This window comes from Mesoplodon bidens (genome assembly GCF_964165515.1).
Source record: "Mesoplodon bidens genome assembly, chromosome: 2".
In the NCBI taxonomy this organism is placed as follows: domain Eukaryota; kingdom Metazoa; phylum Chordata; class Mammalia; order Artiodactyla; family Ziphiidae; genus Mesoplodon; species Mesoplodon bidens.
In genome coordinates, this window is record NC_138177.1 from 182,748,500 (window position 1) to 182,773,100 (window position 24,601).

Genomic DNA, 24,601 nt, shown 5'->3' on the forward strand with positions numbered 1-24,601 from the left:
TGTCAAATTCGGGCCCCCGCCGCGCGGCGCGGCGGTATCGCGAGAGCTCGCGGGCGGCGCGCAGGTCTGGGCGGCTGCCCTTCCCGGCCGGCGTCGGCAGCGCAGTGCGCAGGCGCGGCGGGCGGGTTTCCCCAGGCTACCGTTGGGGCCGCCGCCCGCTGGTCCGCCGCCCTGCGCCATGGCGGGCTGCGCGGCGCGGGCTCCGCCGGGCTCCGAGGCGCGCCTCAGCTTCGCCACCTTCCTGCTGGGCGCCTCGGTGCTCGCGCTGCCGCTGCTCACGCGCGCCGGCCTGCAGGGCCGCACCGGGCTGGCGCTCTACGTGGCCGGACTCAACGCGCTGCTGCTGCTGCTCTACCGGCCGCCGCGCTACCAGGTGCGGGCCGGGCCGGGCCGAGGGCCGGGGCGGAGACCGGGGGCCGGGGGCCGGGGGCCGGGCGGGCTGGGCGCGGCGCGTGGGCACCGTCCCACCGGGGTCGAGGTCCGGGTCTGGCGAGAGCGCGGCCCGCGAGAGGAGTTGCCTCCCCCGGCCGCGTCTTTTAGCAGCTGCGAGTTCAGGTGGCAGGAGGGCCCCCTCCCTGCCAGTCCCGGGGGGCGTGGGGCGCGGGCCCCCTGCACCCGGCGGAGTGGGTGGGAAGTTGCAGTTGGTGCTGTTCAGCAGCTGCGGCAGATGCACGTGGGGTGGGGAGTGAGCGGGCCCACGAGTTCTTTTATGTAATTTAAGGTGTGGAGAACTACCTGCTGTCAAGTCTGAGGTCAGAGGCCCCCGCAGTTACGTGGAGGGGGCTGGGCGCAGAGTCCCGGCTGCCCCGACCAGATTCGCTGCATGGACTTGGGAGAATCCGGCCAATAAGCTTGGTTTAACGCAGTTTTCCCACAGCCCTGAGTGACAGTAACAATCATACTAGTAATGGTAGCTAAACCTTACTTACGAAGCACTTCGTCTTAAGTGCTTTACATGGGTAATCTTCACAGCAGTCCTCAGAGGTAGGTACTCTTGTCATCCCCATTGTGTAGATGGGGAAACCGAGGTCCAGAGAGATTAAGTAACTTGCCTAAGGCCACAGAGCCATAGAGGGGTGGGCTTGGGATTTGAACCCAGGCAGCCCTGCTTCACCCTGTTAACCTCTGAGCAAATCGGCTCCATGGACTTGCGGGTGGAAGTAGGATGTATGCTCTGTGAACAGCCAGGTGACTGATCCTCTTTTGGGTCCGTTTCAGATAGCCATCCGAGCCTGTTTCCTTGGCTTTGTGTTTGGCTGTGGAGTGCTGCTAAGTTTTAGCCAGTCTTCTTGGAATCACTTTGGCTGGTAAGAAGTGCTTTGGGAATGATAGTTTTGAGGTGAGGGTGGGCGGATCAGAGGGTCAGTAGTGATATTCCCGCATCCCTGGCTGGCTGAAGGCTAGTGAGGGCTCTAAGGGAATGAGGCCTCTAGCTGCCTAGATTCCCGCATCTTGAACCTTGAGAACTTGTGCCCGTTGGTTACTTCTGTCGCAGGTGGAAACAGGTCTCCCTGGCACCCTTCCCATAGGTGCTCTCATCTGCTGCACCTTCAGTAATGTGACCAGCCCTTCCCAGAAGAGGGTACTGGTCCTCAGTGACAGGAAGGGGCAAGGCTCTGGCTCGTCTTCACAGGCCTTTTCCGTCTCTAATTTCTATTAGGTCACATCTAGTGCCTCCCCCACGGCCAGTGTAGGATTTTTCCCTACACTATGATTTCAGTCCCTTGAGCCTTCTAGTCCCTGACCTGGATATGAACCAGTGGCTTCAAGGTAAAAAGCTTTATCTCCTATTATCAATACTCTGAGCCATCTAATCCTTCTTTGCTGGAATTATTTCAGTTTTTCGAATTTTTTGTATTCGACATACATCACTACTTTATTTTGGTACTTCTCTCTTTCATGTTTTACTGTGTGTAGTGTCATTTTAAAACAGGCTGAAGGCCCATAGTGCCTTCCTAACCGATGTTTTTTGTTTTTTGGTTTTTTTTATTTTTTTCCCTCCTGTGACATTCACAAACATAGTCCCTTTACAACCCCACTTTCTGCAAACCTCAGGGAATGATGCTACATGTGGGTGCCTGATGTCCCCTCTCAGACAGGTGACAGCAAACCCTCATCATCGAATTCAGGGACAGGTCAGACCAAATCTGTACTTGGACTTAAAGGCTAACTTGATTCCCTTGCCCCAGCTTACCTCTCGTTCTTTTTGTTTCTTAACTAGGTATATGTGCTCCCTGTCATTGTTCCACTATTCTGAGTACTTAGTCACAGCAGTCAATAATCCCAAGAGTCTGTCCTTGGATTCCTTTCTCCTGAATCACAGTGTGGAGTACACAGTAGCAGCTCTTTCTTCTTGGATAGAGTTCACACTTGAAAATATCTTCTGGCCAGGTCAGTGTGCCCTACTTTCCCCTCTGCAGGGGAGATGGGTGGCTCCCACGTGGGCCTGAGGACAGTGACGTGGGTTCCCCTCTCAGGTCTAATCTCCCCGAGTGATCTTGCCCAGACCTCTGTCCTCACTAAGCTCTTTATAAAGGACAAGCTCCACTTGTGAATTCCGCTTCTGGATTTTGAACGGAGGATGTGTTGACCGCTTTAAGCCTTGCTTTAAGCCTTGCAGGACGTAATGTGTACCATTTAACGTGAAGTCCCAACCTCTTATAGCTGTAATACCAGTTTTACAGTCAGAAGATTTGGATCTGTTCATTTTCTGTGACTTGAGAAATTTCATGTAAAAATTTTATGAGCAAAAACTACTGCATCTGGAACCTACTCTGACACTGAACTTTCCACAGCAAGTTAAATGAAATGTATGTAGTTCCTAAGATTCAGTAAAGGGCCAAGGCGGGGAGATCCTGGATCCTTCTCGGCTTCACTTAGCTAGCTGTCTTTGTCCCCAGAGGAAGGATGGGAGCGTGTGGCGGGGTGTGTGTGTGTGTGTGGATGAGAGCCTGTCAGCTCTTTGCCATGACACTCTAACTGGGCTGTTGGCGTTTTAACATGAATGGGTGAACAGCACAACTTAGGGGAACGTGTTTTGTTTATAATTAAGTTTTAATGTGATGCCGATTGCCCACTAGCTTGTGTTCTAGTGTTCCTGTCTTTTGAAACATAGGTTAATTTTAAGCATGCGGAGGGGAACTCAGCAGTCCAGGGTCTTCACTCCCCGGTTGTCACCACCCCTCTCCTGCAGAGCTGAAGCAGATCACGTGGCTCAGCGCCACGGGGCTGCTGATGGTGGTCTTTGGAGAGTGTCTGCGGAAAGCGGCCATGTTTACAGCTGGTTCCAATTTCAACCACGTGGTGCAGAATGAAAAGTCAGAAACCCACACCCTGGTGACAAGTGGAGTATACGCTTGGTTCCGGCATCCTTCTTATGTTGGGTGGTTTTACTGGAGTATCGGAACCCAGGTATGGTATCAGATACGATACTGGTCTCATTTAAAGTTTTAAAAAATATGTTTTAAACCAACATATAATTTAAATGTCATAAAATTCACCATTTCAAAGTGTATAATTCAGTAGATTTCAGTGTATTCACGAAGTTGTTGGTCTTTTAAATTTTTTTTCCATTGTCTTTTTTTTTTTTTTTTTAAGTGTTGTGTTTAGTTTTCTTTATTTATTGGCCTCGCCATGCAGCTGGTGGGATCTTAGTTCCCTTAGCAGGGACTGAACCTGGACCCCCTGCTGTGGAAGCATGGAGTCTTAACCACTGGACCACCAGGGAATTCCCTGTTGGTCCTTTTTAAATAGGTACACGTGTTCCCTGCCATGTTTCAAGGGATAGTTAAATAAAAGTCAAAAGAACTAATTTAGTCTTTAGCATTTTTTGCTATGTACTTAAAATCTGGGTGTCCTAAGCTTGTAAACTCTCGGCGATTCTAGGTGCCGTTACCCGCTCTGTCGTACCCCTTTTCTGCCTCTTTAACTTAGATCTGGAGCATCCCAGTGGGATGAGGACAGAGATGGGGCTCTGGGGAGGGCCCTCTGCCACTCAAGAGGCAGCTTAGCTGATTTTCATCAGAGGCTGCTGTGGATGAGCCCAGGGTCATGTGTCAGGTTTAACGTGAGCAGTGCAGGTTTGCTCTGTCACAGGCTGCAGACCGAGCCTTGTTTCTTGAGCATTGTCTCTTGAATCTGTTTTCTTAGTCCTAGAAGGACTGGGCCAGAGAATGTGGATAGAGCTTAGAAAACTCATCACCTCTTCGGGAGCATCCAATCCGGGCCCCCAGGCATCCCATTGCAGTGCATGGTATGGGGGGGCACTCTGGTGACCCCCAGTGGTATAGTAGGTTACTGCACAGCATTTGTGTGAAAACTTGCAACTCTGAAACTTAAGACTGCCGCATTAACGATCACATTCCCAGGAACAGATTGACTGTAGTGGAATCCTGTAATTTGCCGTAAGTGCTCGTAAACCTCAGTGCTCTAGGACTGGAGAGCTTTTCATACTTCTTTGGCTATAGATCTTTCTACACCATGACCCAGCACACACGTGTGTGTAACAACTGCACAAATATTTCCTGAACAACACTCACCCTGTGTACAAAACACTCTGTTTCCTATCTTGTTAGTGTTTGTAATGCCGTTTCGGATGCACGGGATTGATCTCCTGGCTCCATGAAGGGTTGTGGCTTGAGACTGGGAAACCCCACTCTAGGGTCTGCTGGCAGTGGCGGCACAGGCTCTGGGGTCGCTGGTGGGCGGGTGGGGCCGGTCCGGCTCTAACATCAACTGATTGGCCTCCGTTTCCTTGCGGGTTAAGCGGGGGCGGCAGCGCTACTCAAGAGGCTTGCTCTGGGCGTCGAATGGATTACTGGCTGCTGGTAAAGGGCTTGGCATGTGCTGGGACCACAGTAGGTGCTCAGTAAACCGTGGTGACAAGAAGTGAGGTCACCCGTGTGGGGAAGACATACGTCCCGGGCGGGGGCCGGGGTTCCGTCGGAGTGGGCAGGGGAGGATCCGTGGGCTCCCTGAGCTACACAGAGGAAGTGGGCTGAGGAGCTGCTTTCCTGGGCTTCCAAAGCCGGGCTGAGGCGGCGTGCTTGAGGCCTTCGTGCTTTCTGAGCAGGGGAGCGATCTGATGGAAGAAGTGGTTTTGGGGGCTCAGCTGATAGCAGTGTATCGACGGCACGTACGCAGGAAGGTTGCGGGGGCCAGAGGCAGGGGGCCAGGCAGCTGTGGGGTGGGAGGGAGCGTGCTAGGCAGGGGGCAGGCTGGGAGCCACGCGGGAAGGCAGTGGTGCTTGGAATGGGAATTCACGCGTGGGGGTGGAGGGAGGAGTTGCTGGCACCCCTGCCTGGGGGTTGAAATGCAAGAGGTTGCTCTTTCCTTCCGGTTTTCAGGTATCTCTCAGGTAAGAGGAACAACAGGAAAGCATACGAACGAGAGCTGCAGTGATGGGTGTTTAGCCCTGTTGGGAAAGGGATGGTGTGGTTTCCGTTAATGGCGCCCTGGCTCGGGGTCTCAAAGACCCTAGTGATATTTCAGGAGTGTCTTGGGCCCTTGGCAGGAAGTCCTCTGTGGTCGTTGGAGAGCGGCACATGCCGCTAAAGTTCAAGGTTTCGGGTCACACCGACCCCAGTCCACTAACCCTGTGTCCCTTCGTCAGGTGGTGCTGTGTAACCCCATCTGCGGCGTGAGCTACGCTCTGACGGTGTGGCGCTTCTTCCGCGACCGGACAGAGGAGGAGGAGATCTCGCTGATTCACTTTTTTGGAGACGAGTACCTGGAGTATAAGAAGCGGGTGCCCACGGGCCTGCCTTTCATAAAGGGGGTCAAGGTGGAGCTATGATAGGCCCGGGCGGCCCAGGCCAGGCAGCGTGGGACGGGAACTGCTTCCTGCCGGCCACTCTGCAGAACGGACTTTCTTAAATCATTTTGTATGTCACCGGTTACTCTTCTGGAATATCACTCAAGATCAAATGGTCAGAAGGCCTTAGGACCAAAGGACCCCCCCCCTCCCACCCCCCCTCCCACCTCCCCGCTGCCCCGGAGCAGCCTGTTCTCGAGCTGCATCAAGGTAGGACAGAGATTAAAGGTGGACAAGAAGCAAATAACAGCAATACTTGGCAGTGCGCCCCTGACGTGCCTGGGGAGAGCCTAGGCCACACTCCATCCCCCACGAGGCCGGGGGTGTTAAGTTGTAACCAAGACCCCTGGGGAGAGGTGGGCTCACTCTTGATGCTGAGTGAGGCTCCTGCAGCAGGAGGGGTACGTGGGCACCAGTACTTATTAGTGTTAGAAACCCATTCAGAATCCTTACTTTGACCGAAACACACAAACAGCACAGCTTTAACCTCCCCGTTTCTGTCCTTAAGTGCATGAGCATCTCTACAGTTTTAAAGACACTTCCTTATAAGGCACTTTGGCTCTTCATACATCTCATCATGTTTACTTATCTGTTTTCAAAAACAGCAGTATGAACTCAGGGGACTCGCTTGGCGTGTGAGCCCCACATTTCGTTTGGCAGAAAGGCAGCACAGACACCTCCAGGTGACTCAGCTGATGCTTTGTGTTACCAGGGCTCCCCGGGCCAGGGACAGTGTGGGCCCCTGTGGCTTTCCTGGGTCCTGGCTGCTCCCAAAAGGGGGCTGTTACCAGTGACAGGCATGTCAAAGATGTGTCATTTCTCCTTTATCCAAAACAATGCTTCCTGGACACCTGCTCTGTGCAGGGCATTGTTAAACGCTGAGAAATACTGCTCTCCGTTTACTTGGGGTTTATTCTTATTCTATCGTAGCTTATATTTTTGTGTTTTGACTTAAGTCTGTTAACCGTTGATTTCTACGTTCTGTTCTCAAAATTCCACCGCCCCTAATGCCATTTCAAACTGTCTTTTCCAAAGGGGTTTGAGCATAAACAACTATGACATTCAAGCAAGCCAACTCATGAGAAAAATAGGGCAAATAATCCCAGCTGAGATTTAGTCAGTACTTTTGTTTTTCAAGTTCGGGAAGATTGGTTGGCTTTACGAGTCAAACATATAAGCTTTGAGACCCTTGTTGAATTCTGGACCAGAGAGCAACCTGCTCTCAGTGTGACTTCCTTCCATGCAGTCCTGCAGTGGCACCAACAGAGCGTGAATCAGGTGGCATCGGCCCCTGGCTGGAGCGCCGCCATGCCACGCCACGCCACGCCACGCGGTTTTCAAGGAGCCACTAAACCTTTCCGTGCCTAGACCTCCCCATCTGTAGGATGGGGTCAATACCACCTACCTCGCAGGGGTCTTGTGAAGACTTAGAAGAACAATGTCAAACGTTTTTAATACTTTGGTGACAGAGACGACGTAAACGAAACGAATATTGCATGAGTTACACAAAAATGGACACTTGATTCACTGTACCAGATACTGGAAATGTGTGTTCAAAAAAGCGTTTTACCAACTCAAAATATTAACTTATTTCTAGATTTCCTGGCCTAATTAGTTTTTTCATCCTTATATATACCAAAGAGGTTTACAGGTTCATCGGTGACAGGTGAGACATTTGCTGGTTTGAGGACCAGACAGATTCCAGCCTCGGCCTCCTGAGGTCTCGCAGGCAGAAAACCCAGGCAGCAGCCAGAGTCTCGTGGCAGATTCTTCTGGCGGGAACACTGCCCGGTGGGACATCAACGTGCACTCCCTGTGTTTGGGGACTTGAATCCGTGCTAAACTTGTTGCGCAGACCACTCCTAGTGAAATAAACTCCACTTAATAGGATTGCAAAACTGAGGAGGTCGTGTAGCTGGGGTTTTGGCGGCCACCCCCAGCTCCTTGAGGGAAAGTCCTTTCTTGCTGCATCTAGCAGGTTGGGACCCAGCTTTCATTACCACTGGGGGTCGTGAAGTCGTCTCTTGAGCAGATGGAGAGGAGCTAGTGAGGACCCTGGCTTTGCGGGCAGTGAGACCGGAGGTGTTGGCCTCTGACGGTCTGTCCTTCCTCCGCCTGCCTGCCAGGCCTGGAGCTCAGGAGGCAGGCCCTGGTGTCGGCAGGGAGATGCCTGGGCTGGACGGGACATTCTGCTCTGCCTGAAACAGCAGTTCCACAAGCAAGTCGTCACCCTGATTTGTAACCCAGGGCGGGAGTCCGCAGTTACTTGGGATCAAAGATGAACTACGTAGGGGCAACATTTGGCAAGTGATTGACTTTCATCTGCACTGAGGTCTTCAGGCTATTTTTAACTTCATAAATTCAGCAGTGACGGCGCACAGGAAAAGAATCAGGTCAATGGGGTATAGGCTTCTTGGGTATTCCCAAAAGCTTATTTTGGGTAAAGGCCACATCGCCGGTTCCCTCCAATTAAGAAACCGTCAGGAGATTTCTGTTTCCATTGCAGGTTTCAAAGCGGAGACTCTGAAATGGAAGATAGGCACTGCACAGAACAAAGCTATTTTGAAGCAGTGCAAAATGAAACATTTCACGAGGGTTTGCAGGCTGGGGCCGGGAATGGCAGTTTACGGAAACGAGGTTGTAGGCGAGCCTGGCAGAGGGCAGAAGGCAGCGCACCCCGCCAGCCCTTCGTTGTCGTAAACTGCATAAGCCTACAAAGTGAACTTTATTAATCCCTTCCACTTATTTAGCACTCTGGGTGATTAACGTGATGGGGAAACGTCGCTAAACCAACCGGTTGTGTTGACAGGTGGGGTTCCGTAGGGTCTCGACTGCAGCTCCGTTTGGTCGCAGCCCCTCTGTGACAGGAACAGTGAACCGTTGTCCCTTCGCTGCACTTTCTCACTGCCTTAGATAGCTGTGCTCTCCCTCTGTGTTTTGCTTCTGCAGTGACTTGGTGAGGCCAGGCGACCCCAGCCTGTCTGGCATGGTGGGAGAGCCTTGCTCCCTGTGCCCCGCGGTGGAGGCCTGACGCCCTGTCTGGGCTCGGTCCCAAGCGCTTGCCCCTGCGGGACTGTCCCATAGCTTAAGCTAGGAGAGTAACCTAATGGGGTAATTACTCTTCTTTTTTACATGCAGAAATGTTTATTTAAATATTGGATCTTCTTTCACAGAAATTATTTCCAATTCTTAAATAAAACTGTACTTGATTTCACTATGAACAATAGTATATGTGGGATTCAGAAACTTTTTTTTTTAATTTATTTGGCTGTGCCGGCTCTTAGTTGCAGCATGCAGGATCTTTTAGTTGTGGCACGCGGGATCTAGTTCCTTGACCAGGTACCGAACCCGGGCCCCCTGCATTGGGAGTGCAGAGTCTTGACCACTGGACCACCAGGGAGGACCCCAGAAACTCTTAAGGTCTTTTTGCTTCTGGCTAAGAGATGTCCAAAACCTACAGCGTAAAACCAGATGTGTTTTGCCTCCTCGATTCTGTTCTGAAGTCCTACCTCTAACCAGTTTGTAATGACAAGTTCCTCCAGCCCCCCCGGCTACCGTGGAGGTTTGGGATGGGAACGTCGGTGCTCTTGACAGAGCAGGTGTGGAGGTGCTGGGTATTGATGTGGCGGATGGGTCAGTGTATTGACCTGCAGGCCTACCTGGCACGTAGAAGCCACTCGCTGTTTGAACCACTGAATCAAGCTGACGTTTGCTTAAAGCATGATTCTTTGGGCATCATTTTGCCTCCAAAACTTTACATTTTAGGTCATGCAGGTTCATTTTCTTTTTTAAGCGTTTTGTTTAAGTTCCGCTTGATAAAATGGGTACTGGGTAGGAGTGGAAAACCACTAGAGCGAAGTTGCTGGTGAATCGTGCTTTAATATCAGTAGAAGGTGAACACAGCAGTGACAGCAGGCGGGGACAGCGGTGGGGAAGTCGTGACGGAGGCCATCTCCTGCCGTGCAGGCCACCAGGTGCTACTGCGTTGCTTTACGCGCTCAGCCCTGGCCCTACGGTGAGAAAAGCTGGAACAAAGGGTTTTTTCCCCTCTGCTGAGTCAGCGCTCAGATTAGCGGTGGAACTTTCCAGCGGCGCCCGGTTAACAGTGGGGCTGTGCTTCAGGCGGAGCCGGATTCCTCTGTGGTAGGGCAGGTGCTGCACAGTGGGCGAGTCTCATCACCCGAAGTTCAGACGGGTGCACACCCCACCCCAGCGGGTGCTCACGGGACTAGCACACACACGCCAGGGAGGGGCCGGAGGAGTGAGGGGCTTCGGGCTGGACGTTCACTCATGTAACATCTTCCACGCGGACGGGGATGCCGTCCCGAGTCACCCTGATGAGGACCAAGATTCGGGGCAACACGAAGTCTAGCTCAAGCCAGAGAACCTGAAATTGGGACCTGGCAGAGAGTGTCTGGGTTTTACTGCTGATACATGATTATTACACATTAAACAGAAAATCACGATGGGAAGCGCCTTTTCTTAAATATTCCAGCCTTGATGTGCATGCTGTAAAACGCCCGACCTCCGGGAGCCGTCCCATGCTAAGCTGGGCGCTCTCTCCATGTGGGGACGTCGCCCCCGTTTTTCGGTTTGGGTCTGTGAGAATCTTTATTTTTCAGTGGAGGCTCTTCTGCGAGGCTGCTCAGGGTCCGGCTGTTTCTCGGCTCTGAGGTCTTCTCTCTCCTCTCCGAGACACTCACTGGATCATTCCTAAAGAAACACTTAATGTGAGCTCCTCTCTGCTCCCCGCCTCACTGTGTCCCAGCGCTAAAATCCACCCAGGCAGAGGCTTTCAGAATGGCCAGCCTTCCGGGAAGGCACCAGCGGGTGATAGGACCTTAACTACATTATCTCCTAAAGGATTCTTTTTTTTTTTTAAATAAATTTATTTATTTTTGGCTGCATTGGGTCTTCGTTGGCTTTCTCCAGTTGTGGCGAGCGGGGGCTGCTCTTCGTTGTGGTGCTCGGGCTTCTCATTGCGGTGGCTTCTCTTGTTGCGGAGCACGGGCTCTTGGAGTGCGGGCTCAGTCGTTGTGGCGCACGGGCTTAGTTGCTCGGCAACATGTGGGATCTTCGCGGACCAGGGCTCGAAGCCGTGTCCCCTGCATTGGCAGGCGGGTTCTTAACCATTCCGCCACCAGGGAAGCCCCTCCTAAAGGATTCTTATTCGCTTCTGATGGCTTTTAGTTGCCAAAACATCAGCAGTGCAGACCGCTTCAGTGGCTTGTGGTGACCCTGCCCTTTGACTTGACCCTCCCCTGAAGCATAGTGCCTGGGGGGGGTAGGGCTGCTTTCTGCTCTGTCACCAACCCCGTGGTGGCTCTAGGTGCAGCAGACCTTTCCCCACCCCCAGGCCCTTTTAGCTCTGACTTTCTACAACTCCAGAGAAATACAAAAAGATCAGCCTGTGACAGTGACACATCTGTTATTGCACATTCTTTTCCCCCTCTGGCAATTATTTCGGCAAACACTGTGGCTCCAGTGCGTAGTAATGCTCTCCCACAGGAAGAAGTAACCCTCGATCCCTTTTTCTCGAGTCGCAGTGGCGTAGGAGCCTGCGCTCTCAGAGGTGTGGGTTGGGCAGGCGGCAGCCACGGCTGTCCCTAGTTATAAACCTCACGTCATGTCTATCAAGGTCACATCTGTCATCTACGAGGTCATTTGTTTGAAGGCACCGCCCAGTTGAAGAACCCCTCTGACCCTGTATTTTATACACTGAGGCCCAGCTGAGGCCGTAGAGCTGGTCAGTGGCAAGTTGGGACCAAAAGAAAACCAGAGGTCAGTCTTTGTCACCTGTATCTGTCTCTGAGATGAAATCGTTTGCCCGCTCAGGTTGGAAAGACTCACTTTACCTGGCCTGGGCCTCGCCGTTCACGCCATCATCGTGCGTGTTTTGTAGATGGTCTGACGGTTCATCCACAGGGGCCTGAAACCTGCGTGAGAGAAAGCAGTTCCCAGGAATCTGGATGCAGCAGAGCCAGCCCGCTGCGTGTGCTTAGGCTCACGGCACAAACACGAAACTTGAGCAAACACTTAGGGCCTCAAACATTTACCGAGGGCCAGGGCCACGGCAGTGGACGAGAGAGGCTGGGCCCTGCTCTCGTGGGAGACCCGTTCTGCGGGGGGAGACACGCCAAGGGTGGGAAGGAGGCCCAGCGGGACGGATGATGGGGGGTGACAGGGAGACCTGCTTTCAATAGGGTTGTTTGGGAAGGCCTCCCTGCTGACGTGCAAGCTGAGACCTGGGTGATGAGGTCCATGGAACAAGACGAAGCAAGAACATTCCAGGCAGAGGCAGGGAAGTGGCAGCCAGTCTAGCTTCTGTGCGGGACTGAAAGGCCATTGTGCCTGCGGTGTGGGGAGGGGCCGACGTGGTCAGAGGTGGGCAGAGAGGGTCCCAAAAGGACTTTCAGGCTCCATCATGATAGGCTTTAGAAAGACCACTGACTGTGGCATGCTGGAGGGGCCAGGGTGCGGGGGTTGACAACGGCGGCTTGGATTGAGGGTCACAGTGGAGACAAAGCAGGTGGACCAAGACAGTTGAGTCAACAGGACTTGAGGATGGGCTGGCAATAGGGGTGAGGGAAAGAAAGGAATCCAAGTCTCCTGGGCTTTTTACTTGAGCACCTGGGTGACTGTGATGCCTTCACCGAGATGAAACAGGAGTAGCATGTTCGGGGGGGAGGAAACCAAGTTCGGGGCCATTGTGGGGTTTGAGGTGCCCTGAGACCACCAAGAGGAGACTCTCCCAGGAAGGGGCACTTGGAGATGAGTCTAGAGCTTGGGCACATCTGTGCTGGGCAGGGGGATTGGGGGTCATCTGCAATACCATGGGGTTTTAAAGCCAGGAGACTGGGTGAAGCCCCTTAAGGAGAGGGCGTAGGGTGAGAAGAATGCCTGGGACTGAGCCCTGGGGAAAACTGACGTTTGGGCCTTGAGCCAAGGAGGCAGAGCCAAGCCAAAGAGACTAAGAAGGAACAGCTGGGGGACTTCCCTGGTGGCCCAGTGGTTATGGCTTTGCGCTCCCAATGCAGGGGGCCCGGGTTCGATCCCCGGTCAGGGAACTAGATCCCACATGCATTTTGCAACTAAGAGTTCGTATGCCACGACTAAGCAGCCGGCGAGCCGCAACTAAGACCTGGTGCAACCAAATAAATAAATAAAGATAAATTAAAATAAATAAAATTTAAAAAAAGGTTCTCTTTCCCTTTAAAAAAAACAGAAGCAGCAGGAACAGCTGGAGGGGCAGGAGGAAAACCAAACTGGGAGTGTGGGGCGTCTCAGAAGCAAAAGAAGAGTGTGATGCAGGTGACAGACAGTCCAGGCTCACGAGTGCTGCTCCGAGGCCAAGGGATGTAGCCAGACAGGTTGCTGATGGTGGGAACAAGAGCAGATTTGGTGGGTGGGGTTGGTGTGAGTTGCAGCAGTGGGAGGGCAGCTCCAGATACCTGGAAAGTGGTGCCGTGAAGAAGGCTAGAGGCAGCCTCCCTGCTTGCCCCAAACCTCCAGGAGCTGCGCTCCTGCCCGAGCTTTCCGTGTGCTGACACCAAGCATGGATGCCACTTCCCCACAGAGATGTGACTCTGCCGGGGTGTTGCCCCTTGCAGGCAGGCAGGAGCACCTACTTGAAGCCAGCTGCTCACCGAAGCAGAGCACACAGAAGGGAAAGGACGCCGATGGTAAGAGCACGGCTTAGAGCGGGCACACGGCGTGAACAGGCTGGGTAGGCGGCACCAGCATGTCACCTCCACCCGGAGGCCCCCCAGGATGATCCCAATCTCAACTGCTAACACCAGAGGTTAGTTCTGCCTGGTTTTGAGGTTTTATAAGTGGAATCACACAGCATCTGGAGTAAACTGCTTAGTGAAGTCAGCTTAGGAGGACGCTGTAACTAGTCCTGGCTGGACAGGGATTTGATCAAAATTGTGCAAAAGGCATGATGAGTGCAACCTCTCGGTGTGACGTGTTAAAATAGTCACTTTAAAGGTGGCTTGGTTGTTCTGGATTAATACAGCGATTGCACACACACACACACACACACACACACACACACACACACACACACACTCTAATTTTCCTTCTTCCCCAAACTCATTAAAACTAGTAAAGGGACCAAAACAATGAGGGGGAAAAAGCCTCTCCAGGTTGACAGCAGGAAAGGATAACAGCAAAATTTTGGAACTGGAGAGCATGTAGACAACGGTCACCAATTCAGCAGACCCGAGCAGCGGAGGCCCGACCAGTTCCCCCCACAGAATCCTCAGGGGACCCAGGAACGGGCAGCCCGGATGCCTCTGCAAGTAGGAGGGTGGGACTGAAATAGGATGATGAAGGTCAAGATCCCTACCTCCGAACCGCTGCCCCCACCCCCAATACTGAAGGGTTAGGGTTAGTCTCTGGGAGGGTGCGACACACCGTGAGAACTACTGAAAGACAGAAAACCAGCTGTGCATACAGATACTCCCTTCCCCAGGAGGGAAACTGGGCAAAGATCTAAAACTGACCTTGGGGCATCAAAAGTAAGATAAAGCAAAACAAAAAACGCTGCCCACCCAGATCCCTTACCCCGAAGCACCGCCCATGTGCTCAGAGCTTCCAGCCTGCTCTCCACCCCCACTCCTAACATGAAGAGGTAATCAAAGATGTCCTGACAGCTGAGAAAAGCCTTTAACAGGGAAGGTAGAAACCTAAATAAACAAAAAGTAACTTGGAGGAAACAGACTTCAGGGAGAAGGAAAAAAACAAAAGCAAAAAAACATCTATCGCCCCCAAAGGGGTAAGATATTCTGTCCATGAAACAACAGAATGCTGTGTAACAAGAGCAGTCAGGGTACCAAAAACGCCTCTTTGGAAATGAAAAACAATTTAAAACATTTAAAAGAGCTCTTGGAAATTTTCTTCAAAAATGAAGAACTAAGTAGAAGAGCCAGAAGATAAGAGAGGAAATCTCCCAGAAAGTATAGCAAAAAGATGAAGAGGTGGAAAACAAGACTGAAAAGAGATGGTAAATCAGAGGGCCGGCCCCGGAAGGCCAATACCCAATAAGAATTCCAGAAAGAGAAAAAGTGGAGAAAATCAACTAACCAGTTCAAGAAGAAATATGCCCAAACAAGGACATGAATTTCCAGATTGAAAGGACCCACTGGTACCCAATGGATGGAACTAAACCCTCACCAATGTGAAATTTCAGAACACTGGGAGCAGAGAAGATTCCACAAGCTTCTGAAGAGAGAATAAGTGGGGACTTCCCCAGTGGTCCAGTGGGTAAGACGCTGTGCTCCCAATGCAGGGGGCCCAGGTTCGATCCCTGGTTGGGGAACTAGATCCCGCATGCATGCTGCAACTAAGAGTTCACATACTGCAACTAAGAAGTCCGCATGCCGCAACTAAAGATCCCGCATGCCGCAGCTAAAGATCCCACGTGCTGCAACTAAGACCCGGCACAGCCGAAATAAATAAATGAATAAATATTAAAATAAATAAATAAATAAGGAGAATAAGTGGGTCACATTATAAGGATTAGGAATCAGAATGCCTTCAAACTTCTCAAAGACAACCTTGGAAGCTAGAAGACAATAGAGTGATGCCTTCGAAGGAGAATCATTTCCAATTTAGAATTTCCAACTAGAATTCAATACCCAGCAAAACTATCAGTCAAGTGCAAAGGCAGAATAAAGATATTGCAGCCTTACGCTGTTCAAAACATGTCCCTTCTCTGTACCCTTTCTCAAGGAGCTGCTTGGGGGATGGGCTCCACCAGACCATGAAAGAGGACACGTTTTCATATGGGAATCAGGAGATCTCACTCTGGAGTGAGGCAAATGGAGTCCCCTGGAGGGTGGTGGAGGGAGAGGCTAGGTTGACCACGGTGTACCAGCCCTACAGGGCAACCACCGTGGGGCTCAGACTTGAGAGGCAGGCACATTGAGGACCTGCCACCAAAAATCCTCTGCCACTGTAACACCTCCAGTGCCCAAGTATGGTGCTGAGAGCCTGGTCCAGGTTCCTATCTAAACTTGTCTTAACCATGTACTGGGGAAGTTCTCTTTCCTCTGTGTCCTGCTGTCTGGATCAGCTGAGGACCCTCATTACACCCCCAAGGTGTAAAGAGATGGGCAATTGTGTGCTTAAAAGCAGAAACTCAGAGCAGCCTGCTCATTCTGTGTTTTGGCAGATGTCCAGCACCTGGTCCTCCCAGATGCCCTGATTAAACCTTCATGACCTGGCCCACTGACTTTCCTGAAAGGGGCTCTTCCAGAGGTGTGGCACCTTTCCTACGCACATTCTGAAGCGTCTTGGTTCCCCCGGAATACTCCCTGGTCTCACCTGGGCTCTAGCCGCTCCTTCACCTTGGCAATGGAGCGGATGTAGGGCGTGATCTGCTTGGTGATGGTGGTCAGGTAGGCATTCTCCTGCTTCAGCTGGAGAAGGTCATGGAGCTGGGCTGTGGGGGACCAGGCCAGAGCGTTAGGTCTTGTTGACTTCAAATTCTTACTCTCCAGCCTTGAACCATCTAAATAACCCAACTATTTCAGTGATTACCTCTAATTAAAGAGTGAGGTAAGACGCCTGAAGGCATCCTACTTACTGAACCCTGATCTCAGATATATCATTTGGGGGCCAGTTAGCAGCTGCGAGGCAAAATCAAGAGCTAGGGGGAAGAGCACGGGGGTTCGTATCTGGTTAGTGGGTAACTGGCTTCCTGCCCCTGAAAGCATGTGGGTCAGCTCCAGGACGGGGGTGCGCCCAGCAGCTGCCCGGGACCTTCATAAATCTCCTGCTCGTTAGCCACGCGCTGGTAGGATTCCTCCCAGATCTGAAAGAGAAAGTAAGTTGGATATCGCACGTGGCTGTGAGGTGGAATTTCCCTTGGCAGCATTTCTGTCCTCTAGCTACTCAGAGCCATGGGGCGCTCCCAGCCAGTTCACGTGGTTCCAGGCAGCAAAGGCCCAGGTTCCAGGGCCTGCCACACCAGGGCCTCCTGGGGCACCAGGCCAAGGTCCTCCTCCCCCTTCCCGTCTTGGGGTAGCCCATGTACATGCTGACAGGTGGGGCTGCAGGGGAGGGAGGTTCCTCAGGAAGGGCTACCTCCTGGAAGACTGCTCTCATGCCCTCCACGGAAGCATACTCCAAGGCGATCTGCGTGTCCATCTGCAGGGACTTGTGCAGGATATCACCCATGATCTCGGCCTTGATGAGCGAGTGGTGCTTGGTGAGGTCCCGGTGCAGCTCCTGTACCTGGTCCTTCAGGTTCTGCATCTCTGCCTGCAGGCGCTGCGGGGAGAGACTGCGTCAGTGCCTGTGTTTCCTGCAGGCTGGGTGCACTGCAGGAGCCTTGGTGGAGGGACGGCTTGCAGGCCAGGTGGCCAGGACTAGATTTGGCCACTGCACCTTGGCGAGAAGGGGTGGGGCCTTTCCCAGCTGGCAGGTCCCTGGCCCCCTCACCCGGTAGGAGTTCTCAAAGTGGCGGCAGTGTTCCGTGAAGGGAGAATCGTCGCCCTCTGCCAGCAGCACCTTGGTGCTGATGGACCGGTGCAGCGTGGGCTTTTGGACCGGTGACCCCAACATCTTTCCCACGGGGGAGGGGCAGCTGGGCCCCATCAGCACCTTGGGGCCCGAGCCCCCTGCTAGCCTGGGGAGAGAACTAGTGTGGATGTAGATGTGGGGGGTCCAGAGAGTCTTCCCTTCCCCCAGGCTCCCAGCGCGTTCTCAGCCCTCTCACCCCAGGCTGCACACCACAACCACGCAGGAGCTCTGAAAAAACCTGATGCAAGGCTGTGTACACCCAAGACCAGTGACATCAGCAGGGTATTTTAAAAAATCCTGAGGGTGACGCCAGTATGCAGAAGAGTCCACCAGGATGTCCTCGGACAGTATGTTCACTCACACACACTGGACCTTGCAAATTTGGCTTGATGTCCAGTATCCCTTGCCTGGGGCCCTGGAGCTCTTAGCAGACATATCCAGCTTAGGCATTTCTCCTAACTCCCCCGGGGGTCTCCAGCTCTCTAGACTGGCCCCCCCCCACCGCGGAAGTCACACCCCCTGAGGCTTCTGGAGACCCAGGCCCCACCCTAAGCTACCCCTTCCTTTCAGGGCTTAGACACCCCAGTCCGGGTGCAGCGGCGGCGGTTGGGGGAGCCCCTGAGTCCCTCTGTCCACCCCTGGCCTGGCTCCACTCCAGGTCAGCCACGGGCTTCCGATCCAGGGCGGCCCCGACGGCTGTTTCCAGGCCGGGCGGACTCTCCCTCCCGCGTGGACGTCTTTGGAGCCCAGACGCGGCGCGGGGAGCTCGGCGATCTGGGAAGGGCGGCCCCCACCCCAACGGGGACCTTGTGCCCGTATCCCCTTCCCGGTCCCGGCGCCCCTGCGGCTCACGTGCTGGTACCGCCCCCGGCACCCGCCGCCCGGCGCGGTCCCAGCAGCAGCAGCGGCTCCAGGCAGCGCGCGAACTCGGCGCGGTGGTCGCTGGCGATCTGGGGGGCGGACGAGCTCGTGAGGCAGCTCCATACTCCGCGGGCCTCCGCCCCCGGCCCGGCCCACCCCGCGGCCCCGCCCACCTTGCTGCTCTGCGCGGGCCGTAGGCGATGAGGCCCCGTGACGATGCCCTGCAGCCTGTCCACCAGCTCCTGCGCTCAGGTGGGTGGGGGCGTGGGGGTGACAGGGAGGCGGGAGGACCCGAGGACGCGTCCGTCTTTAGGATTTCACCTGCCATCCGATCCTTCCACACCACCCCTGCCCCCAAATCCACAGGAAAGACTGGGGGGGTCTGGACTCCAGTAGACACTCTGCACTTTGGGGGAGGAGGCTTATGCTCCCTTCTGGGCTTTGCTGTCCTCTTATTTATTTATTTATTTTTTGGCCGCGCTTTGCGTGGCTTGCGGGATCTTAGTTCCCCGACCACCAGGGATTGAACGGGGTGGCGTCCTAACCGTTGGACCGCCAGGGAATTCCCTGCTGTCCTCTTAAAAGGGATTCAGCTAGCCCCTAAATGTTTTGTAGATGATGGTGTGGGAGAGGGGGCCACCCAAAAACCCCCTGGTCCAGCCTCCAGGTAACAGGCTGCCCAGCCCTGAGGTGGGGGGCTCTGGTGTGCAGGGTGGATTCCTGGTGGGGAGCGGGGGAGACACAGAAGCTGTGGGCACTCACATAGCCCAGGTCCAGGAACTCAGCCTTGTTGGCCAAGCTGAGGAAGGAAGAGCAGATGACCAGGTGGACCTGCGAGAGGGACACGGCTCAGTGCCTGGGCTGGGTGCCCGGCCCTGCGCCCCCAGCTCCCCTTACCTGCAGGGTGGGCAGCAGAGTAGCCAAATGGGAGAGTTGCTCCTTGAAGGCCTTGTCCTTCTCTTCATACTGGCTGGGGGAGGAGCAGGCAGCCTCATCTCCAAGGGGAGGGCTGCCCACCCCCACTTGGGGGCGGGCTCAGAACTGGGTGGTTCCATCTCCCCACCAGCTTTGTGCATCCTTCCTTGGCACCCCTTCCCTGAGCCCTGAGCTTTCCTCCTCACCGGTAGACACCTGATGTCTTGCTCTCCAGGGTGGGCCGGCGCCTGCCCAGGCTATGAGGTAGGTGTCTGGAGGTCAAGGGGCAGGGGATGGAGAGCACGCCACCACTCACCTCTGCACAGCCTGCAGCAGCAGCGCTTTCCTCTCTGCCAGTTTGTCCTGGGAGGGAAGGTCTGCTACTGACTGGGCAAGCTCGGCTCTGCCACCTCCCAGCCCTCTCCCAGTCCCCTGGGCCCCAGCCACACAGCTGCTTAGGCTGGCTCTCTCCAGCCCACCAGCCCTGCTGCCCGAGCCACCTCCTTCTTGCATCTCACTGCCTGAGAGCCCTGGTGCCCTCACCTTAAATGTCACCTCCTGGGGGAAGTCTTCCCTGACCCCCTCTCACCACCAGCGCCAGCCTGGGGCAGGCCCGTGCTCCACCTCTAGAACTCTCCTGGCAACCACGATTAAGTAACTTCTGAAAGTAGCTCAAGGCTTGCTGCCCTGCTACACTGGAAACTCCACAAGGGCCCCGGCGGGGGGAGGGGCCTGCCCTGTGTCCCGGGCACCGGTCATGGCTGATAAGGATGCTCAACCTGTGGCTGTCTAGTCCCCCCTACCCCTCACCTGCATGCTGCCGAAGAGGGCGTGGATGGCGGCCTCCTCATCCGCCGCGCTGCGTCGCACCTCGTCCACCATCGCCTGCAGCAGTGCGATGGCCTCCCGGGTGGCGGTCTGCAGGGCCTTCACCGCCTGGGGACAGGGCGGCCTCAGCCTTGTGGGCGTGCGTTCCCAACCCCCGCCCCGGCGCGCCGGGCACCCCGCGCTCACCAGCATCGCCTGCTGCAGCCGCTCGCAGCCTTGCATGTACGCCGACTCGAGGTCCACGCAGTGAGCCCGGCTCTCCCTACGGGGAGCCCGCTGATGAGCCCTGCTCCGGGCCACCCTCCAGCCCCCTCACCTCCCGCGCCCTCTACCCACCCCTGCATGTCCCGGAAGCAGCGGATGCACAGCAGCGACTTCTTGTCGGTGGAGAACATGATGTAGGGCTCGGCGTGCAGTGCTGCGGCGGTGGGCGGCGGTGAGGGCTCCGGCCGGTGCCCGCCCCCATCCCCGCCCAGCGCTGGTCCCCATCCGGCACGCCGCACTCACTGCACTTCTGGAGCACGTCGCGGCTGCGCTGGCCCAAGGCCACGATGTCGTGGCGCGCGAACATGCGCGCCCGGTGCGTCTCATCGCGGCAGCGCGCGCACAGCGGCTGACCGCACGTGTTGCAGAAGTACGTGGTCTCTGCGTCCTGCGGACAGAGCTCGGGCTCAACCCGCCCGTGAACTGGGCGCCTGATCCCGATCACAGCCCGCGAGGGAACTGCAGCCTCCTCACGTCATGGCTGTGCGTCTTGGCCCCAGCCTGGGGCAGGCGCGCGGTCACATGCAGCCCTTTCATGTAACCCCAACGCGCAGCGCTCTCATGTACCCAGTTTACAGACGAGAATATTGAGGCTCAGAGAGTAGGTAAGTAGGTCAGTAAGGGGCAGTTACCCAGGACGGTCTTGCGGAGGGGGTTACGTGGGGTTGTGGGGAGGGCAGGCACTGCATTTGCAAAACATTTCACCTATAACAAAAACGTATGTGTACGCCTGTGTGTGGGTGAAGCCCCCCTTTGGCACCCTCAATAGTAGCCACATGGATGCCTAGGCCTGCCATCTGGAGTGGGAACTTGGCTGGGAGTGGAAAAGGAGTGAAGACCTGCAGGTGCCCTTCCCCAGGGCTGAGAGTCCAGGGCACTGACCCCAGCAATGGCTATGAAAGCACAGACCCCCAACTTCCTACGTTGGCACTCAAGGCCATTTCCTCCCCCACGCTCTCCCTACCTCCAGCCCCTCACCTCCTGCTGGTTATCTCTGTACTTCTGCGTGGCACATATTCTAGAACTCGCCCGCCCTCCCAGACCTTTTGCTCCTGCAGGGACATCCTCCTGGGATTCGGAATACCTGGTCCAGCCTCCACAGGCCAGAGAGAGTCTCGCGTGCCCTTCACAGTCCAGCCTGAAGCCTGGCCTCTGCTCCCTGGTCTTTCAGGATCACCCCTCCCCAACGGCACTTCCCCTTGGGCTGTTGATAGCTGCTCACGGCTACCCAGGTAGCAGCGGACCCCAGAGGGCTGGCCTAGGCCTGTGCCCTGGCATGCCCTTCCTGTTCCAGTTCACAACTGTGTTCTGAGTTGGGGACCAGTAAGCTCCCCCCAAATCGAAACAGCCTTAACCCCTGCAACTATCTTGGTGTTGGCCCAAGGCAGTTGTTTTGGACCTCAGTCTCCACACCAGTGAAATGGGGCCCACATTCTGGATACAGGGTGCCTTAGAGAGGCGCTGGAGAATGCCCTGATGGGTGATCCTCTGATGACCTGGCGCACACTGCAAGCGTCAGGACAGTGCAACCTGGCACCCTCCGCTCCCCACCCCACCCCCAGGCGCCCCTGCCTGCTTGCCGCACTCCTGGTCGCAGTTGGCACAGCGCACCACCTCCATACCATCCCCTGAGCTGTCCACCAGGAACTGCAACAGCCGATCCACCGGAGGCAGCCCGCTGGGGCCCTTCACCACCGTCTGGTGTCTGCGGAGAAGCTCCAGCCAAGATCCAGAGGCCCCTTCCCTAAGGCTCCCTACCCCCTTCCTACTCCAGACATTCCAGGCTGGAACTAAAAATAGGGCGGCGGGAGGTGGGATGCCTGCAGGCCTGCTGTCTATAAATATCTCAGCCAGTGCTCTCTGACCCTGTCCCTTTCCAGTCCTAGGGGAATCTTGGGATGGGGTTGGCGACTCAGGGTGTCAAAGGCAGAAGGCTCCCCTCAACCCCCTCTCATGGCATTGGGCAAATTTAAGGCCACCCCGGGTAACTTGAGCCAACATAACCTGCTTGTGTTGACTGAAGACTTCAGGACCCCCAAGTGAGTTACTGGGAGTGTCCAAACGCTGAGCTGAGATCCCCTACTCCAGCAGCATTGAATCCGACAGCACGCGCACTCTAGCCCGCCCTTGCCCCCTGACTTTCTGTGGGAGGCCTTGGGCCATAACCCCAGGACTCAGTTACCCCATCTGTAAAATGGGCTGGAGCCTTCACGTTCTCTGGCAGAGAGGTGCAGGCTGCGGGCAGCCTCTCCCAGCCGTCTCCACAGGGAGTCAGAGCCTTGCCCTCCCAGCACCTAGGTCCCAGCCCAGCGGGGCCAGTCCCCCTTCTTCCGGGGCTCGAGGCACTCACTGGCACAGCGGGCAGGCGAGGCGGCCGTCGGCGGTGCGGCCGCGCAGGCAGCCGGCGCAGAAGTCGTGGAAGCAGTCCAGCAGGCAGGGGTGCTCGTACTGCGCGCGGCACAGCGGGCACACGAGCGGAGGGCCATTCGCCGCGTCCAGGGCGCCCGGGCCCTCCAGGGGCGCAAAGATAGCTCCCGACATCTTCGGGCACAGCGCAGGAGGGCGGCGGGGCGCCCGCGGCCCCTCTGCCCCGGAGCCGCCTCCCTCCTACCTGGCCCGCTGGACCACGCGCGGCGTCCAGCCGTCGTGGAGCGGGGAGCAGCGAGGGCCCGAGGCTGGGGGCTGGAGCGCCGAGCGCGGGGAGAACGGGCAGGAGGCGCGCGGAGGGGCCAGACAGACTCTGTGCGGCCGCCCTCCCCGCCTCTCCATGGCAGCCCTGGAAGGTCAGTCGGTGCCTCCTACCCAACGCCCAGCCTCCCCGGGCCTCCCCCCACCCCAGGAATTCCCCTCCCAGTGTCCTCTGGGTGACCCGCAGCCGACACCCCTTCCGCGCCAGGCGCCCCAGCCTCGCGCGCGGTGCCCCCGTCCACCTTCCCGAGGCTGGCGCCGGCCGCCTCGCGCCGAAAACTTGGATGGATCTCGGCGCTCGCCGCCACTGTGACCCAGGGCTCCGGTTACGGCCACGGCCGCGGCCACTGCTCCCCTCGCCCGGAGGAGGAGAGGCGGCAACGCGCGGCTGGAAAGAACTCCGCCGGGCAAGGGGTCGAGGCTCGGACTGGACCCCGCCCGCGGTGACAGAGCCCGGAGCCCGGAGACGCGGGAGCGCCGCGCAGAGCGGGGCCCGAGGACCCTGGCTGCGGGGTCCTCAGGGGCATACGGCCCCGCTGGCTAGGCCGGCTCTGTGCGGTCGGATTTGGGCCGGGACAGGAGTGGGTCCGCGCGGCCCCATTTCCTCGACGGGCAGTCGAGGGCGCCCGAGAGCAGCAGCCGCCCCTCCCTCCCGCAGACACTCCAGTTCTTGGGAGAGCACGTGAGAGGGCTTGGAAGCCCAGGGCTGCCTTTGGCAGGTTGGGTCTCTCGGCCAAGTTTCTGACCTCTCAGAGCCTCAGAGCTGGGATAGAACAGGGCAGCCGCCCGGTGATGAGGTGAGACTTCAGTGAAGTGAAACGCACATCCTAAGCTTCCAAAATAATTAAGGCCCCACACCCGTCATCAGCGAGTTCCCAAGGTAGGTTTGGGTGGGAGAGTGATAGAGGAAGCTCTGAGCCTTTCCAGCTGGGCCCCCTCTGCCCTTCTTAGCCTGGCAAGTGCTTGTTTCACCCACCCAGTGTCATTTTCTCCAGCGTGTCCGCCTTCTCTGCACATGTCACCCTGAGCTCCGGGAAAGCGGCCCCTGTAGCAGTCCCTCTTGAAATCAGAGTCAGGCCCACAGCCTGACCCATAGAAGGTGCGCAATAAAATCTTACTAATCAGGGACTTCCCTGGTGCCACAGTGGTTAAGAATCTGTCTGCCAATGCAGGGCACATGGGTTCGATCCCTGGTCCAGGAAGATCCCACATGCCGCAGAGCAACAAAGCCCGTGGGCCATAACTACTGAGCCTGCACTCTAGAGACCACGAGCCACAACTACTGAGCCTGCGAGCCACAACTACTGAGCCCGCGAACCACAGCAACTGAAGCCCGCGAGCCCTAGAGCCCGTGCTCCGCAACAAGAGAAGCGACTGCAATGAGAAGCCCGCGCACCACAATGAAGAGTAGCCCCCGCTCGCCGCAACCAGAGAAAGCCCGCGCGCAGCAACAAAACCCAATGGAGCCAAAAGTAAAATAGATAAATTTTTTTTAAAGTTATAAAAAACAATCTTACTGGGCTTCCCTGGTGGCGCAGCGGTTGAGAGTCCGCCTGCCGATGCAGGGGACACAGGTTCGTGCCCCGGTCCGGGAAGATCCCACATGCCACGGAGCGGCTGGGCCCGTGAGCCATGGCCACTGAGCCTGCGCGTCCGGAGCCTGTGCTCCGCAACGAGAGAGGCCACAACAGGGAGAGGACCATG

General features: G+C 55.9%; 2 protein-coding genes across 3 annotated transcripts; one reads left to right on the forward strand and one right to left on the reverse strand.

The window, feature by feature from the left end:
- The first annotated feature begins 123 nt into the window (after positions 1-123).
- Positions 124-7,410, forward strand: ICMT (isoprenylcysteine carboxyl methyltransferase). The gene is made up of 5 exons (XM_081226750.1): positions 124-373; positions 1,219-1,307; positions 2,222-2,391; positions 3,194-3,411; positions 5,612-7,410. Exons 1-5 carry the CDS (start codon positions 179-181, stop codon positions 5,792-5,794), a joined length of 855 nt encoding a protein of 284 aa, XP_081082876.1. The 5' UTR covers positions 124-178; the 3' UTR covers positions 5,795-7,410.
- On the reverse strand, positions 6,969-22,875 carry RNF207 (ring finger protein 207). 2 transcript variants are annotated; one of them, XM_081226748.1, is made up of 17 exons: positions 22,560-22,875; positions 21,824-21,914; positions 20,453-20,597; positions 20,282-20,363; positions 20,132-20,207; positions 19,928-20,053; positions 19,434-19,480; positions 19,100-19,172; positions 18,965-19,033; positions 18,376-18,444; positions 18,194-18,291; positions 17,261-17,447; positions 16,904-17,089; positions 16,580-16,631; positions 16,142-16,259; positions 11,668-11,748; positions 6,969-7,674 (listed from the first exon to the last, which is right to left on the reverse strand). In XM_081226748.1, exons 1-17 carry the CDS (start codon positions 22,748-22,750, stop codon positions 7,458-7,460), a joined length of 1,908 nt encoding a protein of 635 aa, XP_081082874.1. In that variant the 5' UTR covers positions 22,751-22,875; the 3' UTR covers positions 6,969-7,457. The 2 variants fall into 2 exon arrangements, with proteins under 2 accessions (XP_081082874.1, XP_081082875.1); XM_081226749.1 differs by lacking the exon at positions 6,969-7,674 and adding an exon at positions 9,672-10,525.
- Between the last annotated feature and the right edge of the window lie 1,726 nt (positions 22,876-24,601).